Source organism: Sparus aurata, chromosome 13 (genome assembly GCF_900880675.1).
Source record: "Sparus aurata chromosome 13, fSpaAur1.1, whole genome shotgun sequence".
NCBI lineage: Eukaryota > Metazoa > Chordata > Actinopteri > Spariformes > Sparidae > Sparus > Sparus aurata.
This window is the reverse complement of record NC_044199.1, coordinates 16649340-16666394: the sequence shown is the minus strand read 5'-3', so window position 1 is coordinate 16666394 and position 17055 is coordinate 16649340. Positions and strand designations below refer to the sequence as shown.

At 41.4% G+C, this 17055-nt stretch overlaps 1 protein-coding gene across 1 annotated transcript in view; it reads right to left on the bottom strand.

Annotated features, from left to right (window-relative positions):
- The window catches only part of uvrag (UV radiation resistance associated gene), a 90154-nt gene that overhangs the window by 64447 nt on the left and 8652 nt on the right, over positions 1 to 17055 (bottom strand). Inside the window, exons 5-8 of the mRNA XM_030438423.1 lie at positions 16235 to 16309; positions 16030 to 16115; positions 9089 to 9194; positions 3200 to 3326 (exon numbers count right to left, since the gene is read on the bottom strand). Of these exons, the coding sequence (XP_030294283.1) occupies positions 3200 to 3326; positions 9089 to 9194; positions 16030 to 16115; positions 16235 to 16309 (394 nt within the window). The remainder of the gene's footprint in view (positions 1 to 3199; positions 3327 to 9088; positions 9195 to 16029; positions 16116 to 16234; positions 16310 to 17055) is intronic.

Sequence of the window (17055 nt, the reverse complement as noted above, 5' to 3'; positions counted from 1 at the left end):
CACTCACTTATAATTAAATCAACATTGACTTTATGTGAGAACATAAATCATAACCAGCATGTCACACGAGAAAACGAACAATTGATTGGGACTAATTCTGCACCTACAAGTTTGCCAATAGTATCCAGAGGAACGTTCCAAGATGAAATTCAAGCCACAAAAGATAAAATCATGCGTGTCCCCATTATGAAAGATGAGATGAGATGAAACAAACGCGTTGCGGTGCCAATCTAAATACAATCAGACACAAAATCAGCTGCTGTATGAAATACAGTAAACACCTGTCTCCCAGAGTATCCTGTCTGTAATTAATGCAGGGCTCTTTCCGATAGTGAAACAAATGAATATGTGCAGGCTGATTAGAAGAGTTAAACAACAAGTTGGAAGTACAGCTCAGCCCGGCAGCATATGGTTTTCAGCTTTTGACTTATGAGTTTGGGAAAGAACAACACGATTTTCAGCACGGCCCTATTCAGCTACAGCATTTCAATTTATCCTAAAATACCTCTTCCCTCTTTTTACCAGCTGAAGGAATTTATTCTGCTGTTTCTTAATAAGCACTTGTCCAGTCTGGAAAAAAGCCATCAATGAGCTGTGGAGCAGGAGAGCAGCGGGTTCTTTTGGCTGTAGAAGCAGTGGTGACAGGTAAAGAGGGAGAGGATTAACGGCCTTTTTCTTTTTCTTTTCTTTTTTTAAGATCGCAGCACAAAGGAAACTTCTCCCTGAATCCCTCTGAGTGCTCCCTCTTTTTGTGTGAGTGCGAGTATGTGTGTATGTCTGCATACATGTGCAGACTACATGCTAATCATTTCCAATCCCCATCTCAGGTTTACGTCTGGGTGAGGTGCCCTGCCCTTTGGCCAAACAGCAAGCTGATCTTACAAACCCAGGGGGGTTTGTAAGAGAGAGCACCTGGGATTCCTTAAGACATCCAGTGCTAATGAAAGTGGAACTGAGAAATATCTTGTCCAAGCTGCACAGGAACAGGTTGTTCAATCGCTAATCGCCAACAATCATAGTACAGCTGTTGCTCTAAATGAACCTGCTTTATTAACTGTTTGTTCTCATTTGACTGAACTAAGGTAGTTCTGATGCAATAAAGCCATCTACAGACCACTTGAAAGTGTATGTTCTTGCTATTAAAGCTGTATTTTAATAAGCAAACACATAACTAAATATGAAACAAAGGTTGCTGATGTGAGAAAGGAAAATAATTCATGTTCTGCAGCAAAATATACCTAAATTACAATATATGATTTGTGGGTAGATGCAATCATAACAAAATAGTTAGTGTTAAAGGGTAACTCCACCTATTTTACACATTAAAGTGTGATAACAGATCTTGGGAAGAACTATTGCATATGTGAAAAAGTAGTTTAAAGCCTTTTCTGGGTTACATTTTCTTCCATACAGTCCCTCAGTCCACTGGTCTACTCTGGTCTATACCACTGCAAGACTCATTATGGACAGTTTAAAATGATCAAAATGGATACAGCAGAAACAGGGATACCATCTTGATTATTACACGCATTATTACTCGGGTCGAGAAAGGCAGCCACCTTCATCCTCTCTCAGAAAAAAAAGCGAATACAACAGCCTTATGTCTCTGTTTTACTCTGTTCACGTCTCACCAATTTCACAAATACTTGTGTCTTCCTACTGCACAGACCTGCATGGTTTGGGTTTACTAGTGTGTACGTCTGTCAAACGAAGCTTCGTTAACACTGCTTTTTATGAGTGACAGGCAGCAGTAAAACCGTCCTCAGCTCTCAGGCATCAGTCAGGAGCAGCAGATTTCACAGGGTTAACTCATTGACACCACTGCACGAACACTGTTGCTTTAGTGGCCTGCAAAAACCACAGGCATTGCTCTGTATACTGTATACAACGTGTGTGTGTGTGTGTGTGTGTGTGTGTGTGTGTGTGTGTGCGTGCGTGCGTGCGTGCGTGTCTGAACGCATGCGTGCGTGTGGTTGCGCATATGTGCGTGTGTGTTTTGAGTGACTCCAATCCTCTCACTGGTAGCATGACATAGGTTTCCTGTATGTGACAACACTGTCTACTGTACCTCACTGTGCTCAGAGATGAACAGGTAAAACAGTGCACACACAGTCTACCTGCTGCAGCCAGAGGGAAAACTCTACAACAAATTACTCTGTAAACCTCGTCCGTTTAAGTCAAATTATGAAGAGTATCTTAATAACTGAGTTTATCGTGTGATACATTGCAGTCACAATCCATCAGCAGTGTAATTAACTTGTCTTTAAAATCCCTTTGGTGAATCTATGTATTCAAAAAGCTATACTACAAGGGATTTACTGTCTCATTCTAACTGTAAACTGAAAAATACACCACTTCAAGCCTGTGCTTTCTGTAATAAGAGACTAAATCGTGCTCAATCAGCGTCATAAAAACATTCTCTATTATTCAATAATTAGCAGCAGCAAAAGAGTCTTGTTGTTAATATGAAAGGATTGGTGCTTTCGTTTTTTTTTTTTTTACCATTGTCAGTGTACTGAGTAATTTTACTACAATTAAGATGGATTTGAGTCAAGTCTTTTTTTTTGTTTCGTGGCAGTTTATATTTGGATCCATTTACTGCAGTGTATTGTTGTCGTGCGGTCGTTTTCGTAAATTAGCGACCTGCTAACTTGATCTCTCGAGAGGGAGTCTAACACAGTTTCACGGTGATTTAGACCATGGATTAAATTAACACCGGAATATCCCTTTAATGCAACACTAAAGGCCCAGTGCCCTATATGTATTTTAGAAGCAGTGTGCTCATGTAAGCAGTTATTTGTGAGGCATAAACACTGATGCAGTGTACCGAATACACACAACCACATGTGCACTAATGTGTATACAGTATTGGCATTGGCAAGTTGCGTGTGTGTGTGAGCAACAGTCAGGCTTGTTGCACATGACAGCAGGTATTCTGACACTGACTTAAGATATGAATAGAAGAGCACGGTTTATCCCCCAAGACAGCAAACTGAAAATTGTAGGCCTCGATTGAACAATGAACAACCAATCATCATATCTGGTGTGTGCAAAAGATGAACCAAGCAATTGATAAGAATTGATTTCCCATCCTCTATTTCATTACGGAAATGTTTACAAGAAAATAAGACTTAGTTGTGGTATTAACAGTCAAATTAGAGCAGGTACACCTGTTGTCTGTACACCTTGTTGTCTTTACCTTTCCTCTGAAGCTGTGTCCTGTCCTTCTGCCGCAGGTCTATCTCCCTGCCGAGCGCCTTCCTCTGTCGCTGCAATTCACTCCGCAGCACGGCTATGCGCAGCTGCATGCACTCCCTCTCTTTCTTCTGTTCAGAGCAGACAGAGGAGAATGATATGGAAAGAAAACAAATATAAAATATTTAGCATGTGCTCACTGCAATCTCTAGTGTTTATTACCCTTTATAAAGATGCCTAGAGCTCCTACTAGCTTCTTCAAAAACACGCCATGTTTTCACAGGCTGATCCTGGGTTGCACTGATTTAGTGTACATCTACTGAGCCAATAATTCAGATTCCACTTCCAACAGCTAATGACGAGAGAGACGGGGAATTATTGGACTATTCAAAACATCTCATTGAGCCATGAGATCGGTGCAACAGGTGAAATGGTTTAGTAATAATGACCCCAAGTCATGGGAATCGCTGGCAGAGAGTTAACTGGTATGGAGTTCTGGCATGCAATCAGCCGCTCTGGAGAGAGCTGAGGGCCCTTCGTTGGTGGTGGTGCGACAAGCAGGGCAAGTGGCGCTCCAGCTGTTCTTTTCTCTTGACCTTGACATTTGCTTTTCCAAGAAAAGTGCAATGGTGCACAGGTGAGGCGCAAACATGTGAGAGGTTTATTAACTGATTCAAACCTTTAGACTTTGAGAGAGAATAAATGTCTCAATGCCTGTTTCTGGCCCAGTGTGACTCTGCTGCCAGTGTGGTCATTATATCAATGAGAACACACACAATACATGGAGCAAAATCACAAAAATGGTGGAAAAAATGCTTAAAACATAATATACATAAACTACTTTTATTCAACCAATAAATCTGGTTAATACAGTCCACATTTATCTGTCAACAAATGTCAGCGATTCTTACTTTATCTGCAACTACTGTAATAGAATCTTCTTCAGCTCACAATCTAAAAGCAGCAGGATATATGTTGATGAGTCTGCGGCATCTGATTTACAAAGTACCTTGCCAAAAAGCAGTGTCATTAAGTGCAGCTGTTCACTGCGTTTACCTTCATGAAATTGCAGGCAAAAGGCACCAGGACTATGCTGCTGCTGCTGTACTAAATAACCAAAAACATCTCTACAAACATCAGACTGCCGGTTATCATCTGCTATTCTGTCTGTTTATACAGCAGATGTCGGATTACAGCAGCTCACCACTCCTGTGTCTCACAGCCTCTTTCCCAACATTCTTTGTAGGAAAAGTGGCGTTTCAGGTTTTATGTGTGCATGCATTCTTGGAACTCTTTTAATACATCTATATGTACGAGCTTGGGTTTTGTTTTGTTTTTTAAATACTTTCATGTGTGTTTTTCTAAATGTTATGTTGGTATTTTTCTTTACATTTACCCACCGATTTCACACAGCACATAATTGTTCATATTAATACATAAATAACACACCCATTCTTTTATTTACAGCAGGCATCATGAAATGTTTTACCGTAAAAACAAATGGAAAAGGAGGAAAAGAGCCGTAATTAATACATTTAATGATGGCTGAACTTCAGTTTCAGGAGCCTCATAGTGAACATTCTGGCTCACTGTCACACGGTCATGTCTTACTGGGACACTTGAATATAACAGCACTATTGTTACTGTTATTAGTAACATCTGTGCTTTTCCAACTATGACAAGTCAAAATGGCTGCTGTGAAAAATGGTTATTACACATGCTTGTTCAGCATGGCTTACTTGGAAACTTAAACGAAAATAAATTGCTGTTATTAATCAAGCCCGTGCATTTCCTGGTATGTAAACTTAATAATTCTGCTGTATAAAAAGGAGTGTGTTCTTGAAGTACTACATTCCCACATGTTCCTGTTCTGGATTTCTATCAAAACAAGCCTATAAACATGTTTTTTTGTTTTTTTTTTAAATCCTACTATAATAAAGATCTTAAAAAATGTCCTACATTTCTCACACCCACCCACACAGGTGCTTTCACTTTATGTGAATGTATGGCTGCATACAGACCTTGCTGGACTGACAGCTCCATCATTCACCTGTTCATTTGTTTCACCTGTGAGAACTGAGCAACTAGCACCGTTAAAAGCTTTTCACAGCAGACATTTTGAGTTATCACGTGTAATCAATAACACTGATTATGGCTGCGTTGCTTTTATACACACACCGAGGACTCAATCAGAACTATTTAAAAAAAAATAATATGTATGTTTCAGTCCAACCTCCTCTTAGAAAAAGTACAATGTAACACCATTCACAGTCAGAATTCCTACTAATAAACTCAAATCTAACCCAACTCATTGAGGAAGGCCTCTGACTTTACACAAAAATTTCAGTCTGCATGGAGAGAGGTAAGAGCTATTTGTAGACAACAGCATTCGAATTAGGCTAGTGATGAGAATATTAAGATACATTTTCAAGTATCAAAGAGCTGTAAAGTAAAATGTATAATGGCGTCTGTTACCTCATGTGTTGTTTTCCCTCATCCGTTTCATTTATATATGCAAGGAGGCCACAGTGCTGATGGTATACTTGTGTGCACTCTTGCCAAAGTGACATCAATTTGTTATAGTCAGCCAGGTTTTGCTGTTAACTTTTAGTGCCGAGCACTTGGAATGCTCGGATGTTGTGAAATAGCATGGGATCATTGTCTTCGCCATTGCCGATGAAAATCTATCCATACCCACCAACAATAGGCTACGAAAAAGAACGAGATTTTCTGGGGTATTGGCAGATGGCCTATCATCAACGCCCCAACTGCCCCAAGAGTGGAGACAAGAAGACGAGTAGGGTGCAAATATCGATCAAAGGGAAGGTCTTATACCGATACTCCAGTCTGACAATTATAGTGGCACAAATCTAAAGTTTAGTACATTGTTACAAAACATAGAACTGCACCAACTGTAGAGCTAGCTATCCCAGGGCTACTGCTAGCAAGCCACATGTCCTTAATTCTCTCCACCAGACGTTACACCTGACAAATGTCCATTCAGTCAGTTGGAACTAAGTTGAACTTGAAGCTAATACAAGTGACTAGACCCGTAACCAGAATACCACTCAACACTGGTTAGAGCTAGAAGGTACGTCTTTCTGAGGGGAATCAAGAGGTAATGTTACAAAGATTTATTAACATTACACTGATTCATGTCTGCTGACTTCCTTCCTCACTCTATTGTATATCATTATCTGATGTTTACCTGAGAGTTGTAGTGAACAGCTGTTACAGTACCTTGAATACTATTACAGCTTTCTCAGGGTTGGAACATTGTTGTAAACATTTTGGATAATGTAAGTACACAAATCATAAATACATAGCAATGGTCTAGACATTTTTAGACATCTTTATGGGGAAATGTTTTGTATTATATCTTTAAGTGTATTTTTAGCCCTTGTATTGTGCACACTGGCTACCTGACATGGTTTTCCTGGGAATTGCAAGTGTGCCCAGTCACCTTTTATCAGATAAAAGAGTAAGAGTAATGCCCAACACAGAAAACATGCAAATGTGTGGATGTAGACCACAATAAAGCCCCCATTAACTCCAGATGAGTGTCTGTCATTGCCTCTGTACCCACAACTCTGGGGGCTGGATTCTCTCTCACCACATGCCCCCTGACCAGCAGCAGCATCAGTGTGCAGGTCATTAGTCAACATGTTGGCCTCTCTGTCGGGTGTCCCCTTCATCAGGCTTCGCATCTCTATCTGGAAGATGGGGAGCCTGCAGTTGGCCAACCATCTAATGAGGAACAGCACATGGGATACATGGACTGACGGATGTGGATGTGGTGTACAGTAGATGAAGGGGAGAGATTTTACATGAACAGAAACATACAATGAATGATGTTAAGTTTGGATGAACGGACGGGGCAACTTCAAAACATGCACAGAGAGATTTGACAGACAACGTTTGGGAACACGAGGATGATGACTAAGACATGTACATGTAATATAACCTGGAGGAGAAAATCATGACATGGACAGCGGTGAGCTGGGAGGGAGCAAACTTGCTGCCAGGATCACAGAGATTCAGCCTTGTTATTCATCCTGTAGTCTGCAAGCAGGGACTGTGGCATCTCACACACTCACTCACACACACACACACACACTCAGATAGTGATCATGGCCTGGATCAGAGGAAACACAGATATGCTTCTTCTTGAAGACTTCTGAGAGCTTTGTGGCAAAAACAGAGTGGGGTATCAGTGGCAGGGAGACGACTGATAGAGCCTCTATCTCTCCAATGTGTCGCACCCTGATGCTTGCATGTTAACCACCTCTGGCTTTGGCACGAACCATGAGCCTCCTACACTTTCACTGAGCGGCATAGTTGACAAGTGGGTCACAGCCATGTCAGCGTGTGTGTGTGTGTGTGTGAGACTGTTACCCACCATCAGGGCCCGTCTGACTCCTACTGAACATCAAACAGCACCGGGTCAGCTGAGTAAATAAGCAGCAGGCGTGGGGGGAACAGCAGATTAATGGCAGGGTGTGGGTGAGAGGGTGAAAGGGCCATGCGTTGAGGTTGGTGGCCTCCACTCTGTCCCCCTTTGATCCATGCTCACTTTGACGCACACAGAAGGATAGGACAGAGCCCTCCAAGGGCGAAGAGGGAAACCCTTAGAAGAGCCACACAATGATCCACTCACTACAAGTTGCCGGGTTTTACAGAAAGGTAGAGGACGAGGATTATGTGATTTATTAGCTGATGTGAGCTCTGAAAAGGGTTTCAAGGAATGTTTCACTGAGGGGGAAATATCAGAGGCAAGTTTTTGAAAGGGATCCTTTGTGGCAAAAGAATGGAGCCTCAATGTTTTTGTGGGAAGGCCTGCGAAGGCTATAGTGGAGCTGCTTTTATAGGAAGGGTGAAGGTCTGGGGAAAGGAACAAAAAAATGCAGATGGAGAGCAAGATGGAAAGCAACAGCTGTAACAGCTGTCTAAAGAGGTACTCTAAAGAGAAGCCTTAAAAAAAAAATACTTAAAATTTGGTATCCGTGCAAAAGCTCATACACAACACACACACACACACACACACACACACACACACACACACACACACACACACACACACATACATAAATACATACATACATGCATTCTTGTAGATTCAAAAAGCTGTTAGGTATGCAATCCTGTGACCGGGAAAATGCTTTTTCCAAAGGCAAGCTAGGATGGAAGTGTCACTGCCCTGGGGCTTTTGTAACAGGGGATGCTTTTGGAGTGAATGTTGACAATAAACACAATGTCAAACCTGGGATCAGTGCCCAGTATTCACAGCTGTGTGGCTGCCAATTCCAAAAATGTTAAATATGCCTTCTTGCTTTTGCTGTGGATCCCAGTTGAGGATATGACAGGAGGTGGAAACATAAACAGTGGACTTTGGTCGTAGCATTATCACTTTGGAGCAGGTTGGATATTGCTCTGTCTCCGCTTTTCAGTAGAGCCATCAAAACAAAAGATAGAATAGCTGCCCAAAGGATATAATTACATCCCACTTTACCTTATTTTACAATAACCTCAGAGGATCTGGGTGATACAAGCTCTTAAGTCTAGTTAAGTATTTAGCACAATACATACTGCTTATGTTTATTATTCATGTTGGAACCAATGGGCCCATTATCGCTGATCACAGCAATTACTGCTCTCCGGTGTTGATGAACCTTTTTCAAAAACACTGAATCTCAAATCGCACCTCGTCTTTATATATTTTCTCAAAACACAAACCTCAATAAATTTTTATATACTTCTACAATAACACAAGCTGAAGAAACAACACCTTCTGCTCCTGCAAAAAAAAGCAAATGCGCTCTCTGAAAACTGCTTCTGACTGACACGGACATCGCTGATGAGCTGCAAAATGCTGCTGATGGGTGACTGCGCTCACCCGCTCTGTGCAGGTCGCTGTCGTCCTTAGCTTCTCCTCGATCTCCTTCCCGATCTTCTGCACTGTCACTTGGGTCTGCTTGATGGCTCTCTGGGCTGTGTGAAGTCTGCAGGAGGAGGAGAACACAAAGTCACCATCCAGATCATTGTTCGTAACCACACAAACAACCCCATATTTAAACAGTCTTTCCGAGAGGCCACCAAATTGAGTGGCCGTGTCGGCGCTATGGCAACACCAGTGATTCATTTCGTTTAGCTTGGATGTTTACAGTGACTGTTTGGAGAGCATCGTGAATTATGATTTTCCCCAAGTGGAAGAGTCATTGTGCAGTGTGTTTGTTATGCCTCGTTTGTATTTCTGATTTATTGGAGTTGATCTTCATTGTTCCAGACGGCCGAGCTTGGTCTCCTAAACTATAAAGGTTTAGGTTAGTTTTGACTTTAAAAAATGGACAAAAAAATACTAAAAACATTCCTAGTAAAAGAGGTTTAAAGTTTATTAGACCACCAAACCACAAATATCCCAACAAGAGTTGAACCACTATTATTTTCTCCAAGTTGTGTAAGAAACCGGAATCAGAATCAGTGCCAGAAAGCAAAGACAACCGTTAAAAGGCCCACTGATTAATGGAAACCACAATGATGGATGCTTATTCCAAATGGCATGTCATTGTCATCGCTGAAATAGAGAACAGCTTCAGTACACAAATGACAAGCCTGCGCATTATTTACTCCATCAATCATGGGGCTAGTTAATGTCAAAAGTATGCTCTTTTTCAAGTCCAGAGCCCATAAACAGAGAGACAAAACCCCCGTCAGAGTAACCCAAGGGACTCATCTACAGACAACAATCCAACAGGGTGGGAATGAGTTACAGAAAACAGACAAAAGAGGGAACTGGCAATTAGCAATCATGATGTCAGACTGGTCTTAAATCATCCACTTTTTGCCAAATTTCTCAATGCCGGTACTTCTTGTTAGCACATTTTTTGTCACCCTGTGGTTTGGGTCATGAGGGTGATGTGAACAGGGTTTTCTTAAGGTATGCACTTGCTTTCAGTCTTCAAGAAATTGCCTCTTGAGTGGGTTTAGTGTAAAAGGCTTTTTTCTAACAGGCTTACATCTTGGTGGGGTCATTTTACAAATCCTATGAGGCTTTTCTGTTATGAGATTCACAGTCACCTCTGGATATTTTTGCCTCTCCATGACTTACAAAAATTCCTATGAAGATGCGAATAAAGGTTTAAAAAGGGAGTCCAACAGGAAAATCATTTCAGATTTTTTGCGCATGTTTTTTAATCTCTCTGAGGTGACAGCGATAGCAGTTGGAGATAGTCCTCTGGAACATCAGGGCAAATCTGTTTTGACAGCTTCATCTGTTTAGGTGATTGCGGTGGTAGAATCTGATATGGCCTTTTCCCCCAGGTGAGAATAGTTATCTCCTCTCTCCTTTTCACGCATGTCTGCCTCCTTATCATTGCCTGATTCTTGGCCTAACGCCTACCCATCAGGCTCTATCACAACCTATAAAGCAACAGGGGGCATGGGTGCTCCTACCTTGCACCCTCATTCGGGCAGCAGTTTAATCGCTGGGCAACCGTCCAGAGAACGTCTTCTCACGAGCCATGACAACTTTCTTTTTCCGAGGCATGAGAGGTAACTTACAACTCTGCCAGAGGGGATTTGCAGGAAGTTATGACTGAGCCTGTGCACTCAACCCTTCATGCCGATAAACATCAGAAAAACAATAACATTTTCTCCTTTGACCGTGGCACTCGATCCTGCAGGGGTGTCAGATGAAACTTGTGCTTTTGAAACGTCCTGGTTTTTGATAAACAGAAGGCATCTTGCAGAAATCTATAATAGGGGCTTTCAGGTAAAGTTAAAATCGTAAGTAAAAATGCTAAAAATGCTAAAAATGTTAAGATTTACAAATAAGTAAACACAAGTTGATAAAACTGATGACCTTACAGTCTGTGTTAAAGTCATTTTGGTGCTGCTGGATGGCAGCAGAGGTCTCCTGTTTTCAGTTCATTTACCTTACTAATCATCTTGAAATAAATATTTGCCATGGTTTACGTGCTGTGATCCAGAGTCTACAATTTCGTAATCAGAGCTGAGATCAGCAAATGCAGATGTGTCATCAAGGTCACGAATATAAGCAAGAGAAAAGACTGGAATTTGAAAAAGCCACCAGGGAGTACACTGTTGTTTATTTGAGAGAAACTAAGAGGGAAACGTCGAGAAAAGCAACATTTACGGCCTCACGTAGCACTGTGTCTTCACCGGTTGGTTTGAATGGCAAGATGTAGCTGAAACTGGTATAAACTTCTCAGTCAATCCTCTAATTCCTCACTAGAATCACTGCAGAGCCTTTTCCTGTTGCAGTCAACAAGTAGGATCTAGCAAACCAGATATAGTAATGTACACATGGTGACCTCCAGTCACAAATTCTGCATTCAAATTAGCTGAATTAAGGCTGCCTACACTTATACCAAAGCAGTATTTTAAATCTTGAACATTGTGTGTCCTGGCGAGTGTTCCAGCTGTACTAATGACTGCCCTGAATGCATTTCCAGGAACCATAACCCAATAGCACAGGGTGAACATGGCAGCCCATTAAGCCATTCAAATGAAGCTGTGGGACATTCTGTTCCACAAATTGAGGACAATGTCCTCCTGTCACACCTCCGCCTCGGACAAAACAGACAGCGGAACAGTAGGTAAATCACAACAAACGAACTTTTCTAAATCCTCTGAATCTCATTGCCAAAGAATGTAAACACGTTTAAGCACTTGTTATTCACTTTACTTCAACACTGTCTACATCTACTTGCAATTGAAGATAAGTTGACTGGACTGGACCTCGGGATCTGCTGAATTGTTATGACCCATGTTTACATGGTAACTACAACACAGAGATGCAGGTAAATCAAGCAGATCTTGAGAAAAGATATTTTTGGTTTTAGAATGGTTCAAAAAGAGGTCAAGCATTCTGTAGATAATTATAGAAATTTTAATCTCCAGTCATAAGCGTGAGCTCCTTGCCATTTTCTTACACTAAAAACCCTCAACAGTTAGTCACGGTTACTTAAGAAGCCTCTTGTAGTAAGTAAAATAACAAACAATGACTTAGTCATGTTTTATCTACAAAAACCTCATATAAGATTTTATTAGTCAAGGCTATTGTCTTTTGTGTGAGAAGCCAGAAAACAACAGACAGAGGCCAAGGCGTATTAGTTTAAAGCTGGGGCATAATTTTAGAGGTGGAAAGAATGAATCTTACATTAACAAGCTGAGATAACAACAGACAGCACTGCAAGGCAAGCAATAAAGAAGCTGTGAAGCTGGAGAAAGTAAGGGGAAAATACGAGAACAGGAAAGAATTAGGCAGGTAGTGAGAACAGAGGGCCGACATGCTGGAAAAAGTACACGTCTGAGGTCTTAGCCTTGAGACTATGTAATCCGATAGAAGAAATGTGTTGCAGGCCCACAGCCTACAATGAAAAAAACACAACCCTCTCCTCTTAAATTATATCCTTTTGTCCTGCCACACCAGTCCACTTCAAAGGCGTGAAATGAAAAAAGCAACATCCACATCGACACCTACGTAGTGATTCAAAGTTTAGGCGGCCAGTCTGGTTGCTGCTGGTTGAAACCTCAGGGTCATCTGTAGACTCTGATCCAGCTGCCTGGTTAACGTAGAAACACAACAAACTCGCTTGTCAGAGAGCCGAGAGCTGTGCCTGCAGCATCCAACCAGCAGGTGAGTGGACCTCAGGGGCCGCCTGCAGGAAACCATTATCACCTCAACAACCTCTGGGGCACGAGAGACCCCCCACAGAGCTTCACCCTCATTGTGCCCTGCTTCTGTTGACACATACTGTACATACATGCATACTCCACATAGGAACATACAAAAACAAATCCAGAAACTCAAGCAACATATGGATCTGATCACTGGGAGAAAAACGTTTCCCCTTTAGGCAGGAGGAGTTTGAGGTAAGCTCAATCTACAACAGCATAGGGGTGAATTGTTAAAGTTTTGACCCAAGAATGATGTTAGAACAGACCCGATACTTCAACATTCGGCATCCACAGTTCTCGTCACTATCTAACATCCTCAAGTTGGTGCATAACTCTGAGTAAGAACCGAGGGGCCACTCAAGCGCTTCCTCATATACACCACTTGAATGTGACATTCAAAAACACATAAGGCCATAAAAGATGGCCTCTAACCATTACAACTGGAACAGTAAACCACTCTGTCAGTCTTTCTGCCTCTCCTTTTTGTTACTATTAAACAAGTCCATTATGCAGCGCAGTCATGTCCTCCTTCCTCTCTTACTGCTTGCACATTAAACTTTTCCCTGGTAGGAAGGAGCAGTGTTACTGTGAGGTTGAGAAATATCTGAATGTGTATGAATAGTCTCTACAAAAGGAAGAAAAAAACAATTTGTTGAACAGCTGGTTCATCTTCATCACTGTCTTCTTTACTTTCAAGCTACGTAGACAGGGCCCCAGCTCTACATAGGATGTGGCTTAACTTCTTCTATCTAAGTCTGGAAGACTCTTTGGAAGAGGCAAGACTCTGCTGATTGATGAGCTGTGCTCTCCCTCTTCATCCCTCCATCTGAGACGTGTTGTGTTTGCTAGCTCAGATCACCATGCTTCTCACACAGGCGATGGGTGCTGTCAACATGAGCAAGGCTGAAAAGCAGGCCTTGAATCTGCTGACAAATTACCATCATTAATCAAGGCCAGGGAGCTCTTTGCAAAGCGGCTCTCATCCTTTCCATTAAAGCACTGCACTGGGCCAAGGCTGAGTGGGAGAGACTTGGGTGAGAATATCTGACACATTGCGGGTGTTCCCTGTGGACATGCATCAGTGTTCTTGGCGAGAAAAGGACATTTACTCCAAGTTCTCTGAATGAGACACAAAAAAACATTAGACGACTACACGAGAACAATATTTTTCATCACACTATATATGATGAAACAGTCAATGCATGGTAAATGCATGTGACTCTGTAAGTGAGCCAATAAATAAATCAGTTTTAACACGAGGCGCTGTTCCACAGGCAGCTCTCCACCTTAATGCTTCAGAAAATTAATGCACTTTGAACGAAGAGCTCTGTGGGTCAGAAACTGAGAGGTATATATAGTAATGTACCATGGGGGGTGGGAGGATAATCCCTGTTGGAGTGTACAGTATCTGATTAATCATTCTACAGTACATAATCATAAACTATGTGCATATGAGTGCACTGAGCCAAGGAAAAACTGTGACAGGGGTGAGGAGCTCCAGGCAGAGCAGTGTGTGGGAAGGGGGGAATCAATGTAACTGTATTAAACTCTGCAGAGTCCCACTGGATGTGAAGAGAAGAGGAGGATGTGGAAGAAAGCTGCAATAATAGAAGAGGCAAGAGCAGAGGTCATTAAAGTTATGATTCAAACTAGGCTTTTATTCCTGAAAGCTGCCGGGGAGGCAGAGTATCCTCTCATATAAACATAAACCATGACCACTTCTAAATGAGGGAGCACTGTTAAGGTTCAGCCAGCTTTGGCACAACTCCTATTTCTTGACACAGCAAAGGCCGGTGACGCGTTTACGTCCCCCTATTTAATTCTTAAAGTAGGAAAAAGTCGGTGGAAGCCTCCATAATGTTCATAATGACAGATCCTTATCTTATTTTGGTGGTCTCTAACTCCCAAACTTACATTCATTTGGTTAAAACTGGATGTAATTACACTGTTAAGTTATCAGGATACGGTTAGATAAGGGTTTCCCTCGGGGGAAGCCCTGGTAATGCTGAAAGTGGTCTTTACATCCACCACATTTAAATATAAATATACAAAACAAGCCTGTTTGTCAACAGACACCAGAAGTGCCTCGTGTTGCCTCAAGCTCTTAATTACTACACCGGGGTTTCCCTTCTAACAAGCAACCCACTCAGCAAATCTCTGTATCCTGCTTGTGGTGTAATTGTGTACTGCAGTCAACAGCACCCAGACTTCTATTTTATATCACAATCGCAAATCTGACTCTGGCCTTATCATAACTTCTTTTTGTTGAAATGGACTAATTAAAATGTCCCATTCATTTGTCCCATCATGTGCAAGATATACAGAGTAGACTACAGGCTTTGTGACTTTATATGAAGTTGGAGGCCAGCAGAACTTCCTTGACAATGGGTCAAAATGTTGGCTTTCCTGTGGCACCATCTGCTGGTATACAACTGCCCAAGACAAATATGCAAAACACATCATAGAAGGTAGGGGTAGGCAATATGGCCACAATCTACTGTCAGTTTATGTAATACAATTTTACAGTAACGGTATATATATCAATTAAGGGTCACGGTTCTATTTTTTAAAACATTTCCAGAGGAGAACTCCTCCGTAATGATGACTGTTTTGCGTTGATATTTTTACTAAATGTATTTGGATGTATCTGCAAAATCAACGAAAGAGTGTAAAGCAATTCACAGGCAAGCTAAAAAGAACAGGAAGCAACTACACTCAATGCAACGTCATCAACACACTCACTGTGTAGCAGGTCAGCAGTGCATACGCTGTGAATAACAGTATGTGAGGGATAGCTCCCACAGTGAAAACAGCATTGCCAAATTTCTATTGGTGCACCCCTTGTCTACCATTGCACAGTACATACTGTCATATCACCCAACCTTAATAGAAAGGGGTCAAATCCCATGGCTAATTCAAAAGTAAATCAAAGATCTATTTGAAGAAATAACTAGTTTTAGGTTAAAATAAATCAAATACACTGTAAAACATTCTTTTTTAAGGAGGTGAATTCTATCATACGTGAGCAAAAACAGTTAGGTTGCTGCTTTATTGTGATATTACTACATTTGATGAAAGTAGAGTCTCAATGATAGGATAATATAATGTAAAACAGCTATATGGCATGAATCTTACCTGAGCAAAGAGAAAACACTGTAGGAGTTCCTGACTGAACTCTGGTCGACTTGAAGCAGACTGTTTTTCTTCCGCTCCGACTGATCCTGCAACAGCCACATGTCAATGTTTCAGTGCAGATGTCCAACAATGTCCAAATACAGCTAATGAGATATGCACTAGGTATTCCATTGTCATGCTCTGAAAAATGGAAAAAAGGCCGTACCTTATGATCAAAGTCAGCTGCATAGTAGCCATCATTCAATCCAAATATGATTTCATTTGGATTTCTGGATCGAATCTGTGGACAAAGCAAGGCAATAGAGGCTCACTGTCATGACTAAGACAGAGAGAACAAAAGACAGCGGGCATCTGGATGTTCATGAGACCGGTCTATCTGTTTATGAGCTTTGAAAATAGTCTCACTATGAAAGAATGGAAACAACATTGAGCTATTTTATGGATTGCATTGGCTCATTATTCAATAAAATATTTTAGTAAGTAAAATCATTGTTTTCAAAACGTGTTCATACTGATCGCTAATCACTGCAGCTCTAGCCAAAGTTATACCATTTTGTGCGTCTAACCTGAGCCAAAGCATTTGTAAAATACAATAAAACACATGTAAAGAACTGAAAAACATGCACCTCATGTGTGTTGTGTAGCAACCGTATTATATACTGCCTGGCCAAAAAAAGGTCACACATTCTTAATATTTCAGTGGTATTTCAGTTAGCTTTGATTCCGACATGCATACACCATGGCATTATTTTGATCAGCTTATGCAATGTCACAACATTTACTTTCATCTAGAGTTGCATTAATTTTTCACCAATATCTTGTACTGATGATGGGACAGTCAGAGCGCTGCATAAAGTCATCTCCAGCACATCCCAAAGATTCTCAGTGGGGTTAAGATCTGGACTCTGTGGTGGCCAGCTGAAACATATTACTGCACTGCAGTAATCATTCAATGGAAGGCTCTTACCTATTTGCTTAGTTAAATCCATGTGGTGACATTTTTTTGGCCAGGCAGTGTATATCTAA